The sequence below is a fragment of the Eimeria necatrix genome, genomic scaffold, assembly GCF_000499385.1.
Source record: "Eimeria necatrix Houghton genomic scaffold, Enh_scaff61, whole genome shotgun sequence".
Taxonomy (NCBI): domain Eukaryota; phylum Apicomplexa; class Conoidasida; order Eucoccidiorida; family Eimeriidae; genus Eimeria; species Eimeria necatrix.
Window position 1 is genome coordinate 86,032 of NW_013654465.1, and position 27,097 is coordinate 113,128.

Consider the following 27,097-nt stretch of genomic DNA (forward strand, 5'->3'; position numbering starts at 1 on the left):
GACTGCGGTAGCTCACAGGCTCCAAGCATACAATTGCTCCCTATGGTATATATACATATATACCTATACTATTGCTCCTTATGGCGACTAGGCGCGGTCTTCTGTTCTCCGTCCCCATGAGTTCGCCACAGGCAACGGCAGGATGCGAACTTGAACGATTCGTGCCTGTTTTGAACACTGTTCAGCAGGCTGTCTGGTGGACGCGATGGTGAGCTGATACAAATTCCAGTAGGCTTTAGAGATTACTGCCGAAATCCAGGCATATCTGCTTCTATGCAGTCGTGTGGATAAGGGATATTCGTCGTCGGCAGGACTCTGAACACGGTGAGCCTTTAACTGCGTGGGCGTTGAGTACCGTGTGCTTCTTTTCCTTTTAAGGTGTTCGCAGAAGGTAACATTTCTGTAAGGAGAGTGAGAGCGTGAGCTTACGTCCTGCATGCTTCCCAGTGGGCTGTTTTGCGCACGGTCTTCTGGAATACAGGGTTCATATATGTATGACTGTACATCTTCTAGGTCGATCCTCTCTGGTGCCCCTCTGGTGACAGTTTGTTGAGATTCCCAAATCATATGTTTGGTCGCTCGAAAGCTTTGTAGCCGAAGCTCTGCTTTTTTATTTCCCCAGTTGACGTCCCGCACTCAAGCATGCTATTTCTCATAGAGTTTTAGCAAACCTAGCAGGAGCAGGCGAAGTCAGAATTCACGAAAGCTTGAACGCAGCTGTATCTTGCTATTCACAGAAGCCTTGAGTTACCGCTGTGAGTATTCCACTTCTCTTTGATACTGTAGGTAGCTTCCACCTTACGCGAGCTCCGCACTCAACTCAGATAACTATTGGTCTTTTTCCTCAGCCTCGTGACCTACCGTCGTGCTGGCCGTTTACGGAAGTTTTTTGACTAAGCTGTATTCTTTTTCCGTGCACTCAAAGACAATAACAAGCAACCATCCGAACGCTTCATTTTCGCCAGACAATATCATGATGCAGTAGGGCTTCCTCCACCAATGCTCACATTGTGGGAGGTTACACGGGAGTTCAGTTCTCCGTATAGATTGCAGCCAAGTTGAGTCGATGGGAATGGAATTCGTTAGCCAGGAATTGTACTGTTATCAGAGTAGCTATCTTTTCCTGTCTAAAATTGCTGCCGAATGCTGATTGGAAAGAATGCAAGGTGAAATTAGGTGCGGGCAAGTATCACACCAATCCAAATTCTAACTACAGTGCGTCCCAGTGAGGCAGTACAACGCGCAGTTTAAGTAAAAATGAGTCATTTGTTACTTTGAATTGCGTTGCGTAGGTGCCCACGGCAGGCAAAGGTTCACCAGAATTAGCTCCTACAATCAGAGTAATGCCTTTGATTACCTTCACAACACAGCGCCGCATTCAAGCTGCATACTGTCATAGTTTCACCCACTAAGGGGCAGCATTCACAACCCCTCATGTACAAAAGGAACGCCGAGCTCGAGCCCGTGTAGAGCCCGTGAGAAACTAGTCCTCCTCTCCCCGCACGAGGCTGCTCAAGAGTCTACTCGTGGTAAGAAGCCACGGTCCAAGCTTTTAAAGAGCGCCTCTACTTCAGCTTATAGGGTGGTAGCTAAATTTGACATGTGGCATCTGATATAGGAGGTTATGCGTGCAGGCTAAGCGGCCTGTAAGCTCCAGCGCAACAAGGGCCCGCCTTAGTAAAAAACGAAGGGAAGTAACTGCCGACAGGAGATGACAAGCGTAAACTTGGGGAGCTCCAAAAGGCGCGGAACATCGCAAGACACTAGAAAGCGGGCCGCCTGTTGGGAGGGTGCGATTACTTTGTGTGCCGGGCCTCCACCTCGAACGCTTGCTCCCTGGGACCCTACTCAACTTCGACATCGCCCCCGTAAGAACAATTCAGAAGAAAGATAATTACATTCAACATTAGCTGTATTAAATTGTTCAATCGCAACAGTTTCAAAACCCACTGTATTGCCGATTGTGCAGTGCACTTCCGTGCGATCAACTGTGAGGCTCGCGGAAAAAGTTCTCTGTAAATGTATGTTAAAGCTTTTTATTTTAATTCACGTAAAATTGAGCTCTTTTTACTCAAAACTGGGCTGGATACGTGCACATTGCGCTGTCTGTAGCTAGTTCCGGCGGCCGACCGCTACGCTGGGAGTTAAGTTCGGCAGTTCACAGAACAAACAGGGGAAATTGTGGCTCAAAGCACGATTGTTTGGTTTTTCCCTCCATAATGTGATGCTTTTTCTGTGTTCTGATTGTCACAGCCTGTGGCTCTTTGGAAGCGTTGCGGTGAAGGTAAGACGCTCTAGTTCAATTCCGAACTCCATCGCTGCATGGCTGTCTGACGTGCCCGCATGTTATGCACAAGCGCCAGGAGTTCTGCAAATTGCAAATTGAAGACAAACTGAGACTAGTCCTCCTTAATTTGAGGAAACCATTTTGAATTTCTTCCATTGAGGCGCTGTTGGGAGTGATATGCTCAATCAGACTGCGCAGTCCGCACACCAGCTGCGCCTGCCTGGTCCCGGGTTTGTTTCTTGACATTAGCCTGTATGAGATAGTAAGATACATCCGCATTCGAACGTTCCAAAAATGTTGATGCAGCTCAACCGACTGAAACAGGGCATCTGCCTTCCCCGAATTCTCGCCATACAACTGATCCTGCACGGATCAGTTGTAATTTGGAGAGAAGAGCTCATCAGAGCTCTTTTCCCCAAATTATAATGGCTTGTTTTCCTCATATGCCCTAAATATGCTTAAATTCGCCTTTCAAAAGCGGAGTTCAAGCTCCGTTGTGGTGCCTAGCACTGCAGCAACGCATTCCGTTGGGACCCCGGCTACCTTGCTAGCACGTGCCTTTCTTCATGTATGTGCCTCGGCCGTATAAACGCAGCGTACTGAGACTCAAGCATTAATGAAACCTTATCCCCGTGCATGATTTGCAACTGGATCGTGTAGATGCGACAGCGACGCCTGAGTTCACGCTTTTTGGGCGTCCCGCGTGACCGCAGGTGAGAGCTCCCCAGTAGGCCTACATAAATGGCTGGTGGCGCGAATGAACTCATTACATCATACGCTTATTGATAATTTTTTGAAGCGGAATGTAACTGATATACCTCACAAAGCTGTATTTCCCAGTGGAAACACCAAGCCAACCTGTTTGATCCACTGAGCGGCGCAGTGTGTACGAGACATGCGATGGTCATCCTGCAACTAGTGGAATGCTCGATTTCCCCCAGGGACGCAAACAAACTAAGTATACGCACTTGTTAAACAGAGCATTTGCAAGACAGAATCAAACGAAAGCTTGACCAGCTGGGCGTCGTAGTGAGGTGGGGAGAGCGCCCACTCGAAGCCCCGAGCCCACAAGACCATTCATCGTGATGCGCTCCTTATCAAGGGCAAGTAATTGGAGAAGATTCGACTGAGTCACGTCTATTCCTTGCCAATTTGTAATCGAATTTGTTCAGTAGTAATTTGACGATTTCGGCATCACGCCACTACAAGTTCCCGGTACTCAAAATGCCTGAGTGGGATGCTGTGCCGGTGGACCAGAGCTCCGAACCCGCAAGCGGTACATTTAATCCAACCACTGGTCTTATAAGCTCGCGGGCATTTGCTAGCACCCTTGAAAATGCTGTTCAGTCCCTTGATCCCGTCGATGTCGATGCCTACTGCTCGGATACCAGCACGAAGGTCCGGAGCGGCAGCTACTTCTCCCGGTCGCCCTTTATTTTCGCGTTATTCCTGGGCACTCTATTGGCAGCGGTTGTTGGTGCCAGTCTATTGCAGCCAGCCCTGTCTGGTCCAGCTAGACGAGACCTACAGCGGGCTTGGCAGGCTGTTAAAAGTAAGGATGCTCCTTGGGATTTGCCCACTCTGGACCAATATGAGCAACACCTTTCGCTATCTGAGACTAGAGGAAAGGCTCTCCTAGCAGCTGCCGCGAAGAAGCGGGGCGAAATCAGGTTTGCCTTCCCACGCGCTTTGGGCCAGAGCGCAATGGCCACCCTAGCTGAACAACTTTCTGGGGGCAGGACAACCAACTTGATTGGGCAGACATTGATACTCACTGACATTCAGCCGTTGGGATCAATGGAGATAGAGCAGGAGCCCCGGGAATACATAGTTTCAAAGTACCTGGGGGAAGGGGCATTATCAGTGGTAGTAGAGGTGATAGAGAAGCGCACGAATGAAACGAAGGCGCTGCGGCTGCACGCCATACCGCAGCATCTGGACTCGGTTTCTGTAACTCCTGAGCTAGCGGAGGAGGCTAGCCGCACTGCGTTGATTGAATCCACCACGGCCATGTTGCAGGCAGTAGGAACAACGCCTCTCACTGCAGCAGCGGAAGAGCGGGGACTGGCTCTGGTTTCCGCCGTCGCCAGGGTGCAAGGTGTACCATCTGTCTTACCTTGTGGCTCTTCCTACTTTGTGAATGAAGTGGAGATTGCTGATCGTTACTATGGCACCGTTGAGGGTCTGTTCAGTCCTACAACACGGTTGACAGAGGGCGCAAAGGTGTACGCAGGACGGCGGCTATTGTTGCAGGTGCTGCTACTGCAGCGTGCTGGCTGCAGCCATAACAACCTGAAGCTGCAGAATCTTTTCATGAACCTTGATGGCTCTTTCTTACTGGGCGACTTCGGAGCGGGAAGCCTTATTGGGGAGCCCCTGGACAGGGTGCGTGGAGTGACCCCAGCCTATGCTGAAAAGGAACTCTCCCTGGCGGCAACAGTCACTAGCCCGGACGCTCCTCCTGCCAGGGTGCATAGCAAGTCTGACTTGTGGGGTTTGGGGATGTGCCTCTACCAGATTTTCACTGGAGGTGAAATGCCGTATGGACTGGGCGGTGACTTACCTGCTTCTGAGATATTTGATTTTCTGGAGAAGAATAAAGTGAGAGCAGTAATACTTGACGCTCCCCTAACATCGGCAAGAGTACCCGCAAGGTGGAAGGATTTGATTATTAGGCTGCTAGAAGTCGAGAGGGAAAACAGGATTGGGACTGAACAATTAATCGAGGAATTCGCTGATTTGCTTCAACTCTAAGCATTGCGGAGCCGTCACGTGGCTGTGGCTGCTAGTTCTGCTGCCTTTGCTGATGCCTGTATTGGTGCTGCCGGTACTGGTATCAGTGCTCATGCTGGTAACGTGGATTACGCTATCACTGATGCTGTCTACGTTTCTGGCGACAGTTTTTGGGGTCGCTGCTGACGCTGCTCTTGATGCTGTTTGTGAAGTTCGGAATTCAGGAGGTGGGTGGAAGGGGGTGTCAGCCATACCTGGTTTTCAAACATGTGACTAAGCTGATACGGCTTTTCACATGTCAATAATCATGTTCAACAAATTGCCTATTATGTTCATCAAACTGTTAAACAGTTGGTGTTTTGACAACGATACACTTATTTCGTGCAGGAATTGGCTGCGTTGGGGCATGAGTTAAATCTGCAAAGGGAACGACAATCATTAGCGGCACATGAATTTGGCATGTTTCTTCTGGACAGAAAAAAGGGCCCTTCAGGAGCGATGCAGATATATATTTGTACTTAAGTATATCTGTCGCACCCGCTCATATACTTAGATGCATGTACATATACATATGTATCCATATATTTATAAACGTGCATTTATGGATGTGTTTTATTTGGACGCCGACAACGCAACCAACCTATGTACAGCGAGCTGAGGGTGAAACTCGTTTGGAACTGGTTTCCAACCCTATGAACCCACATGGACAGAACCGTGTAAAGGAATAGAAGTTTATGAATTCGCATGGTGTGTAGCGACTCACAGTTTGGGAAGTGAAGTATGCTATACTGTATAGTAAGGAATACGTGAAGCCCCGGGGTGTTAGTATTAGTTGGAGTCCAGAAGGCTGTGTAGAACATGTGGCGCAGCAGTTAAGGCGAAGCTAATTGGAGTTGTACTTAATTTAGCTCTTAGTGGGGTACGGTTAGGAGTCCAGAAGGTCCCACTTGGTGGTGCCTTTACTGACATTTTAGCACTTGCAAATCATGGGGGTTTCTAGAGAGGTAGTAGAGCGGATTGTGCCCTACATGTGTTGCCACACCAATGCAATGATGCGACGACCTGAAGTCACATAATCTATCGCGCACTATCGTTGGCATCGTTGCCAGTATGATTGTGGTGGTAATAATAGTATAGTTATTGCTATTATGGTTATGCGAATGTCATTAGTAAAGATTTGTAGTGTCGCCGTGGAGAGAAGAGTAGAGTGGAGAGTGTCTATGTATCACACGCTCAGGGTATGTGCCCATGGCTCCACTCCGGGCGCAGGAAACGAATAATCTGGTTGTCTGTTGAACTTCAAGATGTAGCTCCCACTCCGTGAAATGGAAGATTCAAGCCCTATGTCTATCATGCAGGAACTTTGAAACCCGACCTTTGCTGGGCTGAAGTCGACTCCCCTTCCCTCGCACGCGGCTCTCACGAGTTGGGACTCATAGAAGCTGGAACGCAAAATAATGTTTTGTCCTAAATGAAAGATAATATTGAAAACGTTTGCTGTTATTCATTAAAACCTCGACAGACCATGCATTAGTGCACACAGGTCTTTTTAACGATTGCTGTGGTATCGGGCGATTTCTACAGCACACCAGCATTTTGCGTGACTGAAGCCTAAATGTGAGCTCATTTGAGTGTTAATATAAATCAAATTGCGTATTTTGTGGACGTAATATTTAAAAAGTACATGAATGAGACGGTTTGCTAGTCGTTCCCTCATCAGTGAACAGGTTGCCAGAGAGTGGTGCATTGGATGCAAATCGACAACGATCGCCTCACGTCTCCTATGTCCTTCTTCAACGAAGTCATAGATCTGTATTAAAACGACAACTTACGCCAAAGCTGAGAAGTTTTGAGCTAGTTGATATGGGAATGCGCATCAACTCATTCCATTCTCAAATCCACATCAGTGGTCTCGACTGCGGGAAGCCGACAGTCAACCCCTCAGAGGGAGCAGCAGCAGTTTGCATTGATACCGCCCATTTAGAATACATATAGCACTCCAGGCTTTACGCTTTAACAAAGTTTATTCTGCACTGGATGTTAATGACAATTTTCCACTGTGTTTGTGGTGAATTAAGCCTCCAGAGCGGCAGCGCCAGCCACCAAACAGACGGTCATCGGAAGTGCAGAACTTCGTGCCCATGGAGGGCCTGTCGGCTACTGCCTTTAAGGCAGTGCCACCACCTGAAGATGATGAATTTGCCTACCAAATATCTTCAACCAATGGAGAAGCACAGGAAGCAGCCGACAATGCTGTCTTGATGGGCTCCCACCGTAGCCGAAAGCAGAGGCGGCGGGCGGATTCGCACTTGACTGTGGGTTTTAGTGTTTTGTTTTCAGGCTTGATCGCAGCTTTTCTAGCATCTCTTCTATTGGCTCGTCGCCAAGCTTCTTCCCGAGCGGACCTGTTCAGCGCGTGGCAGCACTTGGAGCCTCAAGAAGCGGCATGGCAGCTGCCCACTGTAGACCAGCAAGAAGTTGCGGTATTTCCTCGCCTGGCCATGGGAAGATGGCTGATGGCAGCTCTGGTAAAACACAAGCAGAGAGTTGATACTCAGCGGCGAGGCAGGTTGGGCCGGGAGGTAATGCTCACTCTTGCTGAACACCTCACGGATGGGAGGACAAGCAATGTGATGGGCGCCACGATCAACTTGGTAAACATGCAGCAGTTAGGTAGTCCTGACATTGACCCCACCCCACATCCTTATACCATAAAGCGCTACCTGTGGGAAGATGCTGAGTCCGTCACCTTGGAGATAGTAGATCAAGCAACGAATGTGTCGCATGCAATGCGGCTGCGCACCTTGCGCCCTCACGTCCAGGGTGAGGACGTGCCGCCAGAGACAGCGGAGGAACTGAACCAGCGGTCATTGGTGGAGACAACTACCTCTATGCTCCAGGCAGTGGGGAAGTCGGATCTGAAGGGCGCAGCAGAGGAAAGGGGTCTGGCCGTTGCAACTGCGGTTGCTACGATTGATAACGCCCCCACGGTCATGCGCGGCAGTACAGTCTACCTCTTGGGAGATGTGGAGATAGGCGAATTGCACAGCGGCCGTTTGAGTGACGTTTTTGCTTCGGAGAACGCGATGACTTTGGAGGCTAAGGAGTACGCAGCGAGCCGAATGCTGCTGCAGGTGTTGCTACTGCAACAAGCTGGCTTCAGCCACAATAACCTAAAGCTAGAGAACTTTTTCATGCGGGCAGACGGCTCTTTTCTGCTGGGAAACTTTGGCACTGGCACCCGCATAGGCGAGCGCCTAGACAGGGTCAGCTCCGTGGACCCGAGATATGCGGAAATGGAGCTAGGAGCCAATGCTGCAGCTGCTCAGGCTGAAGGGAAGGAAGCTCTCGCCAAGCCTATAGTCGGCGAGAAGTCGGATATGTGGAGCTTGGGTATCTGCCTATACAAAATATTCACAGGCGGCGATATGCCTTTCGGCCTGGACTCAGGAGAGCCTCTGGAATCCATCTTCTCGTCTCTGGATAAAGGTGGAGTGAGTTGGCAGTCGGTTAATGGTCGGCTGACAGAATTGGGGGTGCCTGCCAAGTGGCAGGAACTGATTGCGGGCCTCTTGGAGGTTGACAGAGACGAGAGACTGGATGCAGAAACAGTGTTTAGGGATTATCAGGAGCTGCTGCTCCTTCCGAGGCCCAGCAACGATTTTTAGTAAATGCAGTGTACCGATATTAGATGACACGTTCTCGTCGATGTGCAATTTGCGTTTGAATTTTGTAAAGTTCACGCGCGGCGAAGGTGAATTGCTTGCCTGTGACGATGTGCTTGCATCGGTGGATCATTTATTGCTTCTCCATGTAGTTAAGTTATTGGGCTGATGTAACTAGTAGAAAGTATCTTTTTTTGTTGGTTCTGCCCCACCAGTATAGCGGAATCCGGCGGGGCACGGCCCGAAATTAGTTCGGGGGACTTCTGTGTCAAGTTCAGAAGGCAGGACACCCACATCTTCCTTCGAGCTTCAGATTTTTTTATTTAATAAGTTCGGTACAGGTGTTTTAGCGGCAGAACGTTTCAGCGACAGTCAATCATAAAAAAGAGGAAGAGGGAGGAAACTCCGGGAAGGAAATACCAACATTTGTTACGCGACAGGATGTTTCCATAGAGAGCCTTCGGGACTAAGAAGTGCTGGTATTTCCTTCCATCGGCATATGTCATCCACGGCTTTCGCAGTTGTATCAAGTAGTAGTAATTCACAAACTACGTTATTATAGTTCTCGACACTCATTGTACTCACAAGCCAACTGGTTGCGCCGGAAATAGTTGCGCTGTTGGGGAACTGTAGTTCAACATCAGCAACTTTCCAAGAGCTGTAGATATCCCTTACCGCGTCGGGGTCCAGGATTGCATCCTGGGGCCCGACGCGGTAAGGGATGTGCCAAAGTACGTTACATCATAGTGAATACACCCTCTCACCTGTACGTACCGCAGTTCCCCGTTACTTGAATATATGCTCGAGGCATTTCTGTAGAGGCCTTGCAGCCCTACCATGTTGTAGGGCGGCTCACGTGGTACAAGCGTTGGGAGCATGTAACGCTTGCAGCTGAGTGTGCAACTAGCTGTAAAACTTGCGCAACAAGACAATTATGATGGGTGACTGAGAGAAGATGATGTGTATGTCCCTCCTCTAGCTTCAGACAAAGGCTATACTTTGGTCACTGCTCCTTGAAGCCTTAGAAGCTCTAGGCCCCTTCTATTGATTGCAGAACAGGATGTGGTCGTATTCTTCCAATGATTGTCATGTTACATGTATGCTCTCCAGCTCCGTCAATCGCTTTTCCCACTCCTAGCCTTCTTTCTCATTGCGACTGTTTGTCTAGTTCACTTCCCGGCTGGTATGGGCAATGCGTTGTAAACGTCGACGCCCCAAAGCGCTTATATCTCTCAGCGGTCACTATCCTATTTAAATACGTTTCCTGCTCATCTTACTAAGTTATCTTTGTGGCCGAAGGAACGTAGTCGTGCTGGAATAAGTGTTGAAAGACGAAGCCGAGCTGTGGCGTCCAGAGCCATTGGCCCAGTCACTTGTGAACGAGGAAAAATAAACAATCCAGAAAATTCAAAAACTGCATCGCTATTGACTTGGTTTTGAAGCTCTGGGGCAAACTGTTCACTGTTAATGCTGCGGCCTCTCGATCCATAGATCACGATGGCGTGAAAAGCATCGAGCATCGTGATCGTGATCGCTGGGCTGCTCACAGCGCACTCAGCACTTCAACTTGCTTGTCCTGGTTCCTCTGTCCACAATTGTTGCAAGCATTTTTACCTTTTTAAGTCAAGTCTCAATATCTTGCTATATTTCAAGCTCCAAGCAAGTCTTAAGAACTGAATACGAGTTGTTGCCAATGGAGAGTCCACCAGTCAGCTTCCCCGAGGCAGTGCCTGGCGAGTACTCCGAAAGTTCTAAGGCCCCTATAGAGAAGCCGAAGAATACAGTAACGAACGAAGCAGAGGGAGATGAAGGCAATGCTTTCTTCCTAAACGCGCGGCCTGGCCGACGGCAGCGGCGGCAAGTTGGCTCGCGCGTTGCTCTGGGTTTTGGCCTGATGTTTTCCGGACTTGTTGCAGCTATCCTATCTAGCCTGCTGTTGCGGCAGCGCCAAGCACGTCCCCGAGTCAACCTGTACGACGCATGGCAGCAGCTGGAGTCGCAGGAGGCGACGTGGCTGCTTCCTACTATAGACCAGCAAGAAGTAGCGGCTCACCCCCGCTTGGCCATGGGTAAATGGTTGCTTGCAGATGCAGTTAACTTTAGGCAAGCAGCTGACATGCAGTGGCGGGGCCCGCTAGGCCGGGAGTTAATGCTCGTTCTTGCTGAGCACCTCACGAAGGGAAGGTCAAGCAGTGTGATAGACGCCACCATCAACTTGGTAAACACGCAGCAGTTGGGTTATCCTGAAGTCGACCCAACCCCACGTCCTTATACGATAAAGCGCTATCTATATGAAGACAATGAGTCTGTTACCTTGGAGATAGTAGATAAAGCAACGAATTTGCCTTATGCCATGCGGCTGCGCACCGTGCAACCTCGCGTCCACGGTGAGGACGTGCTGCCAGAGACAGCGGAGGAACTGAACCAGCGGTCATTGGTGGAGAGCACTAGCGCTATGCTTCAGGCAGTTGGGGAGTCGGATCTGAGAGACGCAGCAGAGGAGAGGGGCTTGGCTGTTGCATCTGCCGTTGCAACGATCCAAGGCGTGCCCACGGTCATGCGCGGCAGTACTGTTTACCTGGTGGCTGACGTTGAGCTGAGTGAGGTTTACAGCGGTCGCTTGAGTGATATATTCGCAGCAGGGACTGCTACCTCTTTGGAGGTTAAGGAGTACGCTGGGAGCCGAATGCTGCTGCAGGTGTTGCAGTTGCAGCACGCCCGATTCAGCCACAACAATCTGAAGCTTGAAAACTTTTTAATGCGGCCAGACGGCTCTTTTCTGCTGGGAAACTTTGGAACTGGTACCCCCATAGGCGAGCGCCTAGACAGAGTCAGCGCTGTGGACCCAAAATATGCGGAGATGGAGCTAGGTGTTAACGCTGCAGCTGCTGAGGCTGAAGGGGAGGAAGATCTCGCCAAACCTGTAGTTGACGAGAAATCGGATATGTGGAGCTTGGGTGTTTGTCTATACAAAATATTCACAGACGGCGATATGCCTTTTGACCTGGCCTCAGAAGAGCCTGCTGCATCTGTCTTCGCGTTTTTGAAGGAACACCGAATGAGCGGGCAGTCGCTGCGTGGTCGGCTGACAGATTCGGGGGTGCCCCCCAGGTGGCAGGATCTAATTACAGGCCTCTTGGAAGTTGATAGAGACGACAGACTGGACGCAGAAAGGGTGTCCAGGGAGTTCCAGGATCTTCTACACCTGCGGGGTGTGTAGCCTTAAACATTGGGACGCAGTTCATAATGGCGACCTACTGGTATTTTATGGTCTTGCGATGGGAGCGTCAGCGTCACTGGCACGGTGGATGCTTAGGTGACACCAGTTTACTCTTCATTTACGAACCCACGAAACTTTGAAGGCCGTGGAAAGTGGCGGGGTGCGTGTGCAATGTGACTGCTTGTCCGGTGAGGATCCGCTCGAAATAGACAGTCATTTTATACATGGTATTTCGTTCAATTTCTTTGAATGCACATGTGTAGTCGCAAACACGTTTTACGTTTTTTCCACTTTGGCCATCGCTGGTTCTAAAGGGAAGGCTACAGGCCGAGAGGCTTTCCCGTTTGTGTGGAGAAACCATATTTCGTGAACTTCATGTAAAGTTTCAACGCAGTTTCGAGCTTGTCTTCTATCCAAACTAGTGGCCATTATGGAGTAGGGGCCATTGTGGAGTAGGATATCTATGGCTTCTCTAACTCGCTATCTTCTGCTACAGCTGTTCTTCGGCAGCCAGAAGCAGCTCCTTGTTGCCAGGTACTGAGTGCCAGATTTTTACATGATCTCCGCTGCTTACAGCTTCTCGCCGTTTAGGGTATAGGGGGTTGTTCGATACGAACCACCCCTTATACCCTAAACGGAGCAAGTAGCTCTGGGGGCCACACCCTTTCCCCGCTGAGATAGGCGACTCGCCTTTACACTTTTTGCCGAGAAAATGCTCATCTGCAGTGTGCCTGCGTGCACTGGAGGGCTTCCCCCACCGCTAAAGAAAGCCTGTATCCTGCTGCAGTTCTTTGGCAACGACTGACACATTGTTATGGCTGACCCCTTGACATGCAAGCAATTTCTATTCATTGGTTACTGATTAATTTTGGAACTAAATGGTGAGTTCCTAAGTGAGCATCCTCCATGTTCTTGCCGTCCCGCTGTCCTCTGTGTTGGTGGGGATTGCTCACCCCTGCATAATGGTAGACCATGGAGAACAAAAGAGTTTCCCAAAAAGGAGCAGTAATAAACCCTCAGAACTATATTACGGTGGCCATTTGTCTTGAAGGCTTCGAAGTCACCAAGGCTCTGTCCGAGACACAGGGGAACGGCGCCCCCAAACACGTAACAAAAAAAATTCATTTTTCCAACATACATTCCCAGCACTTTTAACTAGTTTAAGGTACTGATCACAGTTCAAATAAACTAAACGGGAGCGGAAGACACAAAGCGTGGGGCCCCGTCTGTAGCATCGCGTCTCTCGAACCATCGTGCCACAGGCAATAAAATTATGCTTTTTTGGCATTCCTTGACTCTAAATCTCGGCATTTTGCCTTTATTATTTTAATTCCGCTAATAACTGCATGAGGGGAGCATCGGAACTGCATAATTAAGCAAGTACACTTTCGGGGCGCACTGCTGCTTCCCGTTATCGATCTCCAGCTGCTTGCCGCGAAGCCAAACCAGTACGCAGCTCCGTGTGAACCAGTATCGTCAATCTTTTTATCCTCTTTTTCGAGTATTTTTGATTTTCAGACGGTTAATCTTTTTAGAGAGAGTTGTTGTTGGGCTTCCATTATCGCCTCTCCATTATGGCCGCTTCATTCGGTTCTCTTGGGGTGGTTGAGCAACCCGTTGGTGGACGGGAAGATGTCACGAGCGGTTTGAGGGTCAAGGGGTCACAAGTCAGCGTGAATCAGCTTGCAGACGACTCTGATCTAACTCAGAACGAAAAAGTCCTCCTTCGCATGAACGTGACGAGGCACAAGTACAGAAGATGGGGGAAGTACGGCCTCGCAGCAATATTCCTGGCGGGAGGTATGCTGTCAAGTGCATTTATTGGCTTTGTAATGCGCCACGGATCTGATGCCCTGTCAAGAAAGGCCTTATACGATAGCTGGGGGATAGCATCCCGCCAGGATTCGGCGTGGGAGTCTCCAACTCCGCAGCAGATGGATGACCGGCTAGACAAACTGGGCATGCTGGGCAAAGAGCTCACCGCGGTTGTTGCTAGCCGCACGGAGTATGACAATCGGCCTGTGCCACAGCCTAAGGGTAGAGAGGCAATGGAGGCCCTGGCGATGCATGTTTCTGGCGGCAAGACAAGCAATCTAATCGGCCAGACGGTGTATGTGAAGGACGTGCAAATACTAGGTTCCGATACGATTGGGAGGTCCCCTATTCCCTTGAAAGTTACCCGTTACCTGAGTGAAACCGATTCTACAGTGACCTTGGAGGTTACCGATGTGAACACGGGGAAACTATTAGCACTGAACCTGAACGTCCGCGACGTTCAACCGAACAACCCAGCGTCTGGCTGCGCAGCCAACTTGCTGGGTTCTCTACGGGTCATGCAGGAGACAACGGCTATCTTGCAGGCTGCGGGCTCCACTCCACTGGAGAAAGCAACTGCTGAGAGGGCATTGGATGTAATTGCTGGTGTTGGCACTTTGGAGGGGCTTCCCCCTGTGCTGGACTCCACGCACGTGCACCTGCTGAACACAGTGCACATCAGCGAGAGGCTCCGCGGGAGGTTGGCGGATATTTTCATCCCTGAGAACAGAATGCCGGATAATGCGAAGGAGTACGCGGCAAAGCGGATATTGCTGGCGGTGCTGCAGCTGCAGCGCGCTGGCTTCAGCCACAACAGACTGCACCTGGGGAACTTCCGCGTGAGGTTTGACGGGTCCTGCCTCTTGACTGGATTTGGGGCCGGGACTTTGATCGGAGAGGCACTTGACAGAGTGGAAACTGTTGACCCGCGCTATGCCGAGAGGGAACTGGGCGCTGCAGCAACGCGCAAGAGCAGCCTTGGGGCCTCGCATCCTGTTGTCGATGCCAAGACCGACTTGTGGGGACTGGGCATCACCCTCTACCAGCTCTTCACCGATGGGGAGCTGCCCTATGGCCTGCGGGATTCAGCGTCACCTGTGAAGACGCTGAACAGCCTTGCAGCTCAGGGGGTGCGGGCGTCGAGCTTGGAAAAGTCGCTGAGAATGGCGAAGGTGCCAGTAGAGTGGCAGCCGTTGATTATGGATCTGCTTGAGCTGGAGAGGAAAGACAGGATCGACATCGTGGGGCTCCTTTCAAAGTATAGCGTCCTGATCTATTCGTGAGCGTGTAGTGTGTCTGTGTGTGAACGAACTAGGCTTGCTGCCCTGGCAGCAGCGTAACGTGTATTGTTCATGTTTATATTCAGTGAACGGCACTTTTGTTTCGCAGTGGAACACTTGCTTTTGTTAAAGTGAACACAGTTGGAACATTTGTCAAAGTGAACACGGTGCGTCGCCGCACGTGTAGCTGTTAAGTATGCAGCGACAGCGTTACACAGAATGCAGCACCAACAGCCACCGGAGTTTCACGAAGGACTCACAGGTGAAGATGCATGTGTTTTGGGTATGAGAGTGGTCGTACTCATCCACACTGGACGGTCGTGCTTCGGTTGAAACTTGCCGAGTACGGCGGCCTCCCAGTTGCCAGCAAGAAGGGCAAGAAAACTCGTTCTGGAGCTTGCCAATTTGGAACAGAGCGGCCCGTGGAGAACCAAGCTTGGTAGTTATTTGTGCAATGCATTTACGCACAAAGCGGTGATAGTTCTGTACTGCAGTGGGCACTTAAACTGAAGCTCCGCGCAGCTGTGTACTAGCCGTAGCGAACTTCGATTCCGCACCTCCTAGTGATGTTACGGGACTGTTTCTTTTCCTCCGCGTCATAGTGCCTACGCGCGGGGCATTCAGTTTGGAAAGAGCTGTGCTGTTGCAGTGAGTAGTTCTGCAGCTACTTTCCGTAATCTGCAAGCACTAAAGAGTAACGGAGCAAGTGCCCACAGAGGACGGCGGCTCCCACTGCTCTCTCAACGAAAAAGCAAGGAATTAAAAAAAAAGCAACCCTGCTTGGCTCGCCATTGCGGTGCTAAGTTGTACAACGCCAGCACTGGGGATGGGGTGTAGTCAATGGTCAAAAATAAGATTCATTTCAATTGTCCAGATGACACTACTCTCGTAAGAAACGGAATGGGAGAACAGAGCTCTCTGGCGCTGACTAGAGAGAAGCGCCTCAGGCTCGCGCGTCCTGAAATGCAAGTCGCCTTATGAACAATATAGCAGATATCTTACGATTATGAAAATAAATTGATTTTACAATACTTCAACTGCATTAATCTTGTTTTTCAGTGTCAGGCTGACCCTTTTTCTCGTCTGCTGCCTCTTGCGAACAGTGTTTATCCCCGCACACGTGTTCCTCCCTTCGGCTTCGCTTTGCCCTCTTCTTCTTCTTGACTCTACGAACATTACCATTACTATCTATTTCGTCTTCGCTGCTGCTGCTGCTGCTGCTACTGCTGCTGCTTTCCCCGAAAGGCACGGGCTTATGGTATATGCAGCAGACTTTGCTGCTCTTCCTGCCCAAGTCTTCGTTATCGAGCGTACCCTCGACCCATGCGACCTGTTTCGGATGCTCTGTTGTTTCTTGCTGCTCCTGTGGCGTAGCTGCTGCCGATGCAGCCGGAGGCACAATGTGAATCACCGCAGGCGTGATGGTTTCGGTCCTCGTGTGGCTGGCCATTTTCGCCTTCAGTTGCACTCACAACGCGAGCACGAATCCGTGCACAGTTCAATATGGTGCGGCGACACTGTGGGCCCTTAGGAGCAGAGTGGACCTATGGGGAGGTTCTGTAGCTTTGGCGGCGTTGAGCAGAAGTAACTCTCAATATTCCTTCTGAAGGGTCAACTGCAACAGGGCAGCTCGCAGCGAGCGCCACGCACTAGCAGTAACGTCGATGGAAAGCCCGTTATCTTGAAGTCATTTTTCAGTATGCGGCACCTCTATAGCTGCTGAATGGCGTTTGCCTCAGCTCACTTTGGGCCAACTGCTGTTCAGCTCCGTCCAGGGAAATTGGGGGGTGCAGCTGGCTTTATGGGTCATCGAAGGCATATGAACCCCCGAATGAGTTCTTAAAAGCAGTCAAAAGTGGGAAGAAAGATGTGGAATACGCAGTGAGGAAGAAAAGATGGAAATCTCATCCGCTTTCAGTGCGAGCGAGAGGCGAGGCACGCTGCCGGCTTCATAAACAGGCGTATTTCACAAATTATTTGCGACTAGTGCTGCAAGATGACACTCTCTAACAAGTAAACAACATAAAGAAAGGAGAGGAAGTATGTGCAATTCCTCAAGAAAGGAGTAATACTCAGCAGTGCTAGGATGGGGGCGACATAGTGTAGCAGCAGCATTGGGGCCTCGGCAGCAGCGGGGTGTTACTGGGCAGAAACAAGGAAAGAGCTGGCCAGGAAAGAAGACGTGGGAATTTGCAAACAATTCCATTTAAGGGATTACAAGAGCAGCCCGCACACTCCCACTCTCTGTGGCTTGATGCCTGTGCCGTCTTGCATTTTCCGCGGAATCTTCAGGAGCCGTTTTCATTGAAGTAATAGAGCAATTAATTCACTAAGGAGGAAATACTGATCATAGTGCATCAAATACGCGCTGAAATACATCAGTGTTTTCTCCAGGGAATAAAGTAGATGACTCTTGCCCAAAAATTCAGATGTTCCCGACTGGGTTGCTGGGACTGCTTTTCTCGACGTTATTTCGGTTTTTAATCCATGAACAGCATTAAATTTCATATTCGATCGTCTCACAGAATTTAAACTGGACCAAGGGGAAGAATTCAGTGCTCTTTTTCCCACGTTTCACTAACTTCCAGCAGCTCACACGGCTTCAGTCGAAGGCCTACGGCTCTGTTGATTGTCGACGGGCCTCTCGGATCTCCTCACGACATCTGACGGCCTCTACCCGGAAATGGATGAAGACAGCAAGACGGCTGGAGGGTGAGGAGGATGTTTCTTGCCTTTCACCCCTCACAACAGCATAGCAGTGTTTCGGCCGTTGTTTTTCAGGATGTATGGCTGGGGCCTCTGAAGGCAGCAGCCAGATGCTGCCAGTGCAGTTTTCAGTTTTCCTTTATTGCCCTGGCGACCCCACTTGAAATTTTCAGCGCGTGTACTGCGGCTTTTCCCCTGAGGTAGCGTTGCAGGTTCGGGCGGTGTCTTGTGCACACAATTCTTGGGTGTGCTTTCACAGACAGGTGCTGCATTTAGACTTCCTGCTTTTGCTCCCTTGTACGGAGTTCCTCTCGCAGGTCTGCGAAGACCAGCAGCGCTGGCGTTCCTGCTGCTGCGTCTGCAGCAGCAGCAGCTGCTGCAGATGACTGGGAGGTGCCCGACAGAGCAGCTGGGGTTGCCCGCAACATGATGCTGATGCCTCTAAGGACTCGCCGGACCTGCGTCTTCATGGGTGAGGAGCATGAGGCGGCCATGCTTGAGGGTTCCTCTGATCAGAGCTGCGGCGCGCCCTCGGAGGAAGGAAGCGCAGAGTCGCAGCTGGACATTGCCCTTCTTCCTGCGTCTGCGCTGCCGGCCACCTCCCCGGGTGTACGTACACCTGAAGGCTCTGGCGTTTTGCACGAAAGAGCCTTGGGAGCCAACGCCACATGTGTTGCTTACGCTGTCAAGCCGGGGGTGGTTCGCGTGGTACGCGTGTTGGACCATCAGGCAATGCAAACTGCCTCTGTTTGTCGAGTAAGTTTATTTATTTCTCTTTTTGCATTATTAACTCGCTGTCTGCATATGTAAGTGCTGCATATCCCCCTCCTGTTCTAACTGTGCGCGCATGCACTACACAAGACTGTTGCATTCGTGTTTGTGTGGCTTTTTCGTCTTCTATGTCTCGCTGTTTTTCCGCAGAGTCTGTCTTCATCATTAGAGTTTGTGTTTTCAACTTTCTTCTCCGTTTCCTTCTCAGTTGCTGCTGCCCAGCCCCCCGCCGGAAGCGGCTTCCCCGCGCTCTGCAGTTCAGATTTCTCTGTGTCAGGAGAAGCCCAACTTGCTGCTGCTGACGGACAACTATGGCCTCATTGTCCTTTACAAGAAAAAGGCAGACACAACTTCCCCACAGGGGCCCCAGGGGCCCCACCCCCCTGCAGAAGCAGAGGGGGCCCCGTCGCCCTCCCCAGCGGGCGGGCCCGGGCACGCAGCCGACAGCGCGGAGCCTTTTGTGCAGCTGCAGCTGGACCTGCAGCAGCACGGGCCTTTGCTGGACGCTTTCTGGCTGCCCCCGCTGCAGCAGCAGCAGGAACTGCAGCAGGAGGGGCCAGGGGCTGCGGCAGCAGAAGCAGAAAAGACAGAGGGTGGCTGCTTCTTCGTGACAGTGCAGCGCCACAGAGTTGCTGTGTGGTCTTTGCCTTTGCTCCGTATCCTTGGGGTCACACTTAGACGAGAACTGCAGACAGAGCCCCTGACAGTGGGTGTTGCCTATTTGCCAATAAGCACATGCATGCATATTTATAGACAGCATATTTATATATATAATATATGTATATATATGTGTGTGGAGGCGCATATTGAATGTAGTGTTCAACATGCAAATATTTCAGTTTTCATGTTCACAAAACCACGTATTCCTGTGCACAAGTAAATCTCTGTAGCTAAGTAGCTTGTCTGTTCACGAAGTGCAGCAGCAGCAGCAGCAGCAGCAAGCAGCAGCAGCAGCAGCTGCAGTAGTAGTAGGGGTGGTGGGCGTACCTGCAGCGATAATGAAGGCTGCCGCTGTGTATTGTGGCGCTGCTGCAGGCAGAGGAGGCGGAGGCTGCGGACTGCTGCTGCTGTGTGTTGCCACTTGAGGAAGCACTAGCAGCACAGGCTGCACATGACCCTTTCAGTGTAGGCAGCAGCAGAGAGAGACCAGTAGTTTGCTCCGTTTGCTGCGCTTCAAGAGAGGGCTCCTTACTAGTTGGCCTTGGGGGGAAAGTTGTGACAGCGTGGCACCTCAAGGTAAGGAGGGTTCAGGTGTCTGTACACCTCAGTCCTTCACCTGCCTATTTTGTTCTTGCAGCTGCATGAGAACTGCAAAAGAAAGCTGGACTTAACAGCGTATGTCCATACGAGCGCGGATGCGTATGCTTCTGGGGATTCTGTTTCTTTGGACTTGCTACCCTGTTGCTGCATATTTGCAACAAGTGGTGCATCTCTTCCGGGTCTTGTGTTGCTGCTGCTGTGCTGCTGCGTTGCTGCTGCGCTGCTGCTGCAGGTGCACCAAAACGGCCTTCGGGGCGCCACGCTTCTCGGTGCTGTGCAGCTGCCAGCGGGGCCTGATGAGGCTGCTGCGCCTGCAGAATCTGCTGCAGCTGCGGCCCAGCAGCAGCAGCAGCAAGCTGCAGCAAACACCAATCCTTTTTTCTCGTATTTTGGCTCTCTTGACCCGACGAGCATCATCATGCGCAACAAAGAGCAGCAGCAGCAGGAGCAGCAGCACAAGCAGAAGCAGCAGGACAAAGTGGCGGACCACTTCCAGCTGCTAGTTGTTTACGTCAAAGGACCCGCAACTACTACAGAGTCCACGCCGCATTTGGTGGTTTGCTCAAAGGCTTCATTTTACGCGCAAATATTCCCTATTTACATCAGAGAGCTGCTGCAGCAGCAGCGGCACCACCAGCAGCAGCAGCGGCATTCTCTTCTAGGGCCGTGCCAGCAGACGCTGTGCTTCGGCTCGCCTAAGGATATTGCCGCCACCCACAGCAGCAGCAGCAGCAGCAGCAGTAGCAGCAGCAGCAGCAGCAGCGTTTTAGACCTTCGCGCCTGGCCGATGACGGACTTCACGCAGCGCTTTCTTGTCGTCGGCATTGTAAAGAAGCAGCAGGAGGGAACTCGTTCTTATCTTTGTGTATTTGACACGCAGCAGCACAAACAAAACCAGCAGCAGCAGCTGCTGCCGCTTTCTAGCGTGCTGCTGATACGGCTGCAGATACCCCTCGTGAGTCTGGGTGCTGCTGTCCTCACGGGGGCCCCAGCAGCAGCAGACACGCAGCGGGTAGGGGCCTCGGGAAGTGCTGCAGCACTGTACTGCTACTGTGTCTTTGTGGCAGACCAGGACAAACATTTGTTGCAGCAGCAGCAGCAGCAGCAGCAGCAGAGGCCAGATCTGCTTAGAGTGCATTACATTGAGTGCGCAAAGCTTGCCGCAGCAGAGGACAAAGTCCAGTGGCGCCAGCTGCAAAGGCCTGCTGCTGCAGTCGCAGCAGCAGAAACAGCAGCAGCAACAAAGGTCAATATAGCCGATAAGTCGGCTGCAGCACCATCAGAGGCAGCTGCACAGCCATCAACGGACGGCGATAAGACAGCAGCACCAGCAGTACCTGCTGCTGCTGCTGCTGCTGCTGCTGATGGCCCGGTAAGGGAACCTGCGGGCCACAGCAGCAGCTCTTTAGCTAAAGAGGCAACATCTGGGGAAGAGGAGTCGCGGCTAGCTGCTGCTGCTGCTGCTGCAGAAGCCTCTGGGCCGTCGAGGCCTGCAGCTGAGGCCGGAGCGCCAGCTGCTGCAGCAGAAGCTCCTGCCCCGCCAAAGTCTACAGCTGATGCCGGAACAGCAGCAGCAGCTGCTGCTGCTGCTCCTGCTGACCCGGCAATTATTATTGCCCTTCCTGGGCCTCCCGCAGCAGCAGCAGCAGCTGCAACGGGAGCAGCCACATCACCAGCAGCTGCTGCAACAGCAGCAGACAGGGAGTCTGCATCAAACGGGCTGCTGCAGCTGCTGCTGGGCGGAAGCAAGGGAGCCAAGAATAAAGGCAAGAGCAGCAGCAGCGGCGGCAGCAACAACGAAGATTTCGCTGCTGCTTCTGCCTCGAGCAGCAGAGGCCGATCCCCTTCTGCAGCATCAACTCCGTTAGCAGCTGAGAGGACAGGCAGCAGCCCCCGCCTTGCTGCTCCTGCTGCTGCTGCTGGTACTCCTGCTGCAGCTGGGACAGGCAAGGGCCGCAACAGCCCCAGAGGAGCAGCAGCTGCAGAAGGTTCTTGCGGCTCCCTGTCACCACGCGAGTCACCTGCTGCTGCTGCTGCTGCTGCAGCAGATGCTCCGACTGAAAAGACAAAGTCGCCCGCAGCAGCAGCCGCAACAGAAGCGGCAACTGCAGCAGCAAAGTCCAAACAAGATCTCGCACAGAATCAAGGTCAGCCTGGGGGACGCAGGAGGGGGAAGCAGCAGCAGCAGCAGCAGCAGCAGCAGCAGCAGCAGCTTCCTGCTGGCTCGACGTCACCTTGTTTAGAACCTGCAGCGGACTCGCTACCGCAGCAGCAATCCTCTGCGGGAGGTGCAAAGACAGCTTCTGGCAGTGGAGTTACCAAGGTGAGCAGCAGCAGCAGCAGCAGCAGCAGCAGCAGCAGCAGCAGCAGCAGTTTGCTGGTTTGCCCTCTGCTTCGTTTCAGTTACCCGGCTTTTGTTCTTTCGTTTTGCTGCTGCAGCCTACAACAGACAAGAAAGGATCGAAGCCAAGGGAGCCCTGTAAGCTTTGCTGCCATTCTTGCCGCTGCTGTTTCTCTTCTTGCTGCTGCTTCACCTGTCACTGTTGCTGTTCCTGCTGCAGCTACGCTGCGGCTGTTGCTGCTGCAGCTGCCCCTGCGCCTGCTTGCGCTGCTGCTGCTCCGCTGCATGTGCCCACGCATAGTGCGCTGTGTGCCGTTGCTGTTGCAGCAGCAGCAGCAGCAGCAGCAGCAGATGGTGCCTCCGATGCCTCAGGGCAACCGAGTGCAAGCAGCCCACTGACGTATGGCGCTGTTGAGTCCTTGTTGTCCAAAGTCATGGAAGACCTTCCCCAGAAAATTTCAGTATGCTGCAGTTGCGGTTGCTGCTGCTGCAGCTGCTGCTGTTGCTGCTGCTGGTGTATGTGTTGCTGCTGATGCTGATAAGGTGATGCTGATGCTGCTGTTGCTGCAGCAGCTGTTGGAGCTGCTTAGGCGCAGCTTTCTGTTGCTGTTGCTGCGGATTAGCAATTGCTGCGTCACCTGCCCCGTTCCTTCAGCTTCTGCTGCTGCTTCTGCTGCTGCTGTTGTCCAGGCCAGCACCACAACAACCACCCGCTCCAACTTTTCCTTTGCATGCGACAAGCAGCAGCAGCAGCAGCAGCGCCTGGCATGTTTGATCGCAGAGGAAGTGCAGCGGCTGTTTTCTGCCCAGCTTCAGGCGGCAGTGCGAGACGCATGCGAAACAGCAAAACTAGCAGCAGTGAGAGCAGCACCACGCATGCAGTGCTTCTGCTGCTGCTCTTGTTGCTGCTGCTCTTGTTGCTGCTGCTCTTGCTCTTGCTGCTCCATTGTTTAGCCTACGGTGATGCTACAATTGGATATTCGTGTATTTCTGCATGTCCTGCTGCTGCTGCTGCTGCTAATTTTTCACTTTTGATTCGTGTTTTCTCTTATTCTTTCGGTGTGCTTCATGCTGCTGCTTCGTGCAGATGCCGGCTGGCCAAGAGGGTTCATCTCTTGCTGCAAAAGCAGTGCAGCAGCAGCAAGACATGCTGCAGCAGATGCAGCAGCTACAGTATCAGATGTCTAGGGAGCTGGATGAGCACCTGAAGCACCAGTTGAAGTCTATAAGCAAGGCGTTTGAGGAGCAGCAACGGCAGCTACAGCAACATGTGCAGCAGCAGCTGCAGCAGCAGATGCTGCACCACCAACAACAAATACAGCAACTTCATCACCAGATGCAGCAACAGCACCAGATGCAGCAGCAAACTGTGCGGTTGCTGCAGCTGCTGCAGCAGCAGCAACAACAACAGCGGTCATCTTCTACAGAGGAACATGTGGGCGGGAAGATGCTTGAGGCTTTTGAGAAAATATTGAAGACCCAAGAGGGAGTCATGCTCAAGGTAGAGGTTATTTTCGATTTTATGCAATCTTTTTGTCTTTTTTGTCATTATACTTTTTCTTTCTTGTATACATCTCTTAACTTGCATAGTGCACCTTTTTGCAACTCATTCAAGAACACCTGTGTCTGGGGTTTACTGCTTAGGGTTTATGTCCCAATTTATGGTTTAGAATACAGGGTTTAGGGTTTGAGGTGTCTGAGGTTTACTGCTTAGGGTTTGCGTCCCAAAATTATGGTTTAGAATACAGGGTTTAGGGTTTGAGGTGTCTGTTCAGAGTCTGGACTCCACCGAAAAGTCCATTGGGCGGCTGCGGCTGCAGCTTCGCGACATGCAAGAGGACATGAAGCAAAGCAGAGCAGTGCAGCAACAGCAGCAACAGCAACAGCAGCAGCAGCAACAGCAGCAACAGCAACAGCAGCAGTTTCTGTTATCCCTGCAGCAGCAGCAGCAACAGCAACAGCAGCAGCAGCAGCAACAGCAGCAGCTGCTTCTGCAGCAGCAGCAGCAATTGCTGTCTCAACTGGGCTCCGTATCCAGTCAAATTTCCAGCATTTCCTCCTCAGGCCCAAGCTCCTTGCGCCCGGTTGAAAAGGCAGGAGCAGCAGCCGCCACCGCCGATGGGGGCGTATCTGGGCCACCTGCCGCTGCTGCTGTTGCTGCAGCAGCTGCAGCAGCTGCAGCAGCAGAGCGCGAGACCTCAGCTCAGTTCGCAGCAAGGCTGAAATTGGCAATAAGGGAGGACAGAATAGATGAGGCTTTCGGCCTGGCCATTTCTGCGGATTTGGAAAAAGACACGCAGGGCTTTTGGCTCAACTTTATTTGTAAAGATTTAAACCCTGACGATCTGTTTGAAGCTGAGCCTCCACCACTGGGGCAGGCGGCACTTCTGGGTATCGGGAAAGGTAGGGATTACTTCTTTTGCTGCTGCTGCTGCTGCTGCTGCTGCTGCTGCTGCTGCTGCCCGTATGTGGTGCTGCCACAGTGGTGCTTCTGCCGAGGTCACCAGTGCAGCGGATGGTTTCGCTGCTGCTTCCGCCGTTGCTGCTGCTGATCGCTGCAGTGTCTTGTTTGCTGCTTCTACTCGTGTGTGTGTCTATCCTTTTAATATGTGTACTTTGTGTTTCCAAGTCTGTATATTTGTGTGCAGATGGGTTTGTCTGACACTTCTGCATGCACAAGTTTGGCTGCGTTTGCGGATTTGTTTCTTACTATGAGTAGCAGTGTTACCACTACAACGCTGCTTAGTTCTCGTTTCCTCCATACTTGCTTTTCTCGCTAACTGGTGGGCTATGTGGAGCTCATGGGTGTTTTCTTTTTCTATTTCTTTCAGTTTTGTCGGATTGTTTGGCTCAAGAAGTGGAAACGAAACAATTGAGTGAATTGCAGCAAAGGGCTCAGTGGCTGACTGTTGCCTTCACTCAGCTGGACGCTCCTTCTAAGCACATTGCAGAAGAGGACTTTCTCGAGGTAGGCAGGCCTTTTTCTAGCATTTGTTTGTACTTTTAATGTCTTCTTTACACTTGTATTCTTTTAATGTCTTTCTTTACACTTGTATTCTATTTTCGTGGGGTTTTACTGCCACATTTTTGTGCTTCTGTGCCCGCCCATGCAGTTGTCTCAAGCAGTGCCAGCCCAGACTTCATGCGACATCAAATAGCCATTAGCTGCGCCATTTCAAACTTAACTTATTATTTACAACTAGACACTTTGTGCCTTGAGGCGTACATACACTTGAGCTGTTGTGCAAGTTCTGGACCCACTCACCCACCTGCTCAGCAGGTTTCGATCACCAGGATTCTGGAACGATTAGCTGAGAGTCCACTTTGGTTTATTTTGTAATAGCTGACAGTCCACTTTGGTTTATTTTGTAGTAGCTGAGAGTCCACTTTTGTTTATTTTGTATTTATGTCCGCTTCAGCTGCTGCACGAATACAAATCTCACTTAAGAAAGGCCCTAGCGGCCGTCCGCCTGCGGTTCAAGGGGGAAGCAGAAGTGCTGCAGGAAAGAATCAACATGTGTTTGAAGCAGCTGAAGAGGTGAGACAAATGGGCCACTTGTGCAGCCAGATTAGGCGAAGTATATTTCTGCACAGAATAGGTAGGCTTAGGCCTAAATATATGCACAGCAAAGAGGCGAACAGCCTGCGCAAAGTGCAGCAAGATGCAACAGTAAATATCAAAGTCTACAAGCACATATAACAGCCTGAAGCCGGACTAAATAGTGCTCCTGTGACTCAGGATAAATTGACTCTACTTGTGTTCACATTATTGTGCTTTCCTTGCGTCTTTCCAACTAGCTCTTGTGTAGATGATCCTGTTCCCAGCCAGAATGCTAAACAGTTAGGCGTCCGCGTATTCGTCTTCATGTCATATTTTTGTTGAATTCATTTTATTTTTCAACTTAGTTGTTGTTGAATTCATTTTATTTTTCAACTTAGTTGTTTTTTGTTTCATTCAGGCTCACGCGCTCCATGCAGCTCTCCATTTCCCCAGAGAGGAGTTGAGTCAAGTTACAGCAAAGGCGATTTTTGTTCCTATTCTTATCTTTCAACTATTTTTTTCATTTGTGTTTCTTTCATTCTTGAATTCGCTGCTTCCTCTCTTTGATTTCTTTTCGTTTCTTCCTTTCTGTCTTGGCCGCTCTCTTCTTTCTATCTTGGGTCCTTGTGAAATGTGCTGCCTGATGGCTGCTGCGTGCAGCATTAACAAGAACTTTCTTTTTCTTCTTTTTCCGTATTCTCCGCGTTTTTGTCTTTGGACTTTTTCTTCTTTTTCCGTTTTCTCCGCGTTTTTGTCTTTGGACTTTTTATTTAGATTTCCTTCCCGCAGCCACTGTCGGGCTCTGCCTCTTCCCTCCTTTTTGCCTCTTTCACTCTCCAGTTGTTGCCTTTGTTGCTTTTCTTTCACTTCTGATTCTGCTGCCACTTTCTGTTTCTGCCTTTGCGTCTTCGGACTCTTTTCTTGCGAAAGCGAAAACCCTAAACCCTCGTTTTCGAGGGAGAGTGCTTAGGAGGTTTCAAAAAACACCAGATCGCGGGCCTAAACCCTCGGCCTTTCGTTTGATTCTTTGCAATCTGTTGCTGCAGTAGTTTGTCTTAAAGACAAAGCAGTTCCTTCACAGCAATTAGCCCAACGCAGCAGTGTGGGCGCGCCGCACATCTTGCATTCACTGCGTCCGTACAAAGTAGTTCCTTCGTTTTATTTCATTTATTCATCAAGTTCGCTAATGAACAAGTTTTATTTATTACTTTATTATTGCTTTTCAAGTCTCGAATTTTTCTTTCGTAGATAGAGCTTTCCCTCATGAGATGGCTCTCAGAGGCAGCAAGCAGCTCTTCGGTCCTCCTCTTGGGACTTAGTGCTAGCATTTTTTTGCAGATTTATTTATGCTGATTTCCATGTTTATTATTGCAATTCAAAACAGAACAAAGGATGCCTAGACGGGGCTGGGACTGAAGTTTCGCACTTGCTGCGCGTGGCGAGTTTCTGTGTGGGCCGTCAGACTCAGTCGCAGGGTA

General features: G+C 50.9%; 6 protein-coding genes across 6 annotated transcripts; 5 read left to right on the forward strand and 1 right to left on the reverse strand.

The window, feature by feature from the left end:
- Nucleotides 1–3,511: 3,511 nt before the first annotated feature.
- Nucleotides 3,512–5,041, forward strand: ENH_00066980 (WGS project CADU00000000 data, contig 00001346, related; the record flags this gene model as incomplete). Its single annotated transcript, XM_013582300.1, has 1 exon — nt 3,512–5,041. One exon carries the CDS (start codon nt 3,512–3,514, stop codon nt 5,039–5,041), a length of 1,530 nt encoding a protein of 509 aa, XP_013437754.1.
- Nucleotides 5,042–7,161: 2,120 nt separating this feature from the next.
- ENH_00066990 (hypothetical protein, conserved) lies at nt 7,162–8,688 on the forward strand (the record flags this gene model as incomplete). Its single annotated transcript, XM_013582301.1, has 1 exon — nt 7,162–8,688. One exon carries the CDS (start codon nt 7,162–7,164, stop codon nt 8,686–8,688), a length of 1,527 nt encoding a protein of 508 aa, XP_013437755.1.
- A 1,690-nt stretch (nt 8,689–10,378) lies between these two features.
- ENH_00067000 (hypothetical protein, conserved) lies at nt 10,379–11,905 on the forward strand (the record flags this gene model as incomplete). Its single annotated transcript, XM_013582302.1, has 1 exon — nt 10,379–11,905. One exon carries the CDS (start codon nt 10,379–10,381, stop codon nt 11,903–11,905), a length of 1,527 nt encoding a protein of 508 aa, XP_013437756.1.
- Nucleotides 11,906–13,479: 1,574 nt separating this feature from the next.
- Nucleotides 13,480–15,003, forward strand: ENH_00067010 (hypothetical protein, conserved; the record flags this gene model as incomplete). The annotated part of the gene is made up of 1 exon (XM_013582303.1): nt 13,480–15,003. One exon carries the CDS (start codon nt 13,480–13,482, stop codon nt 15,001–15,003), a length of 1,524 nt encoding a protein of 507 aa, XP_013437757.1.
- Nucleotides 15,004–16,042: 1,039 nt separating this feature from the next.
- On the reverse strand, nt 16,043–16,450 carry ENH_00067020 (hypothetical protein, conserved; the record flags this gene model as incomplete). The annotated part of the gene is made up of 1 exon (XM_013582304.1): nt 16,043–16,450. The coding sequence occupies one exon, from the start codon at nt 16,448–16,450 to the stop codon at nt 16,043–16,045; it is 408 nt and encodes a 135-aa protein (XP_013437758.1).
- Nucleotides 16,451–17,683: 1,233 nt separating this feature from the next.
- ENH_00067030 (hypothetical protein, conserved) lies at nt 17,684–26,083 on the forward strand (the record flags this gene model as incomplete). Its single annotated transcript, XM_013582305.1, has 13 exons — nt 17,684–17,712; nt 18,024–18,414; nt 18,686–19,189; nt 19,513–19,713; nt 19,970–22,060; nt 22,177–22,216; nt 22,406–22,539; nt 22,769–22,900; nt 23,166–23,579; nt 23,854–24,481; nt 24,910–25,046; nt 25,498–25,616; nt 26,038–26,083. 13 exons carry the CDS (start codon nt 17,684–17,686, stop codon nt 26,081–26,083), a joined length of 4,866 nt encoding a protein of 1,621 aa, XP_013437759.1.
- Between the last annotated feature and the right edge of the window lie 1,014 nt (nt 26,084–27,097).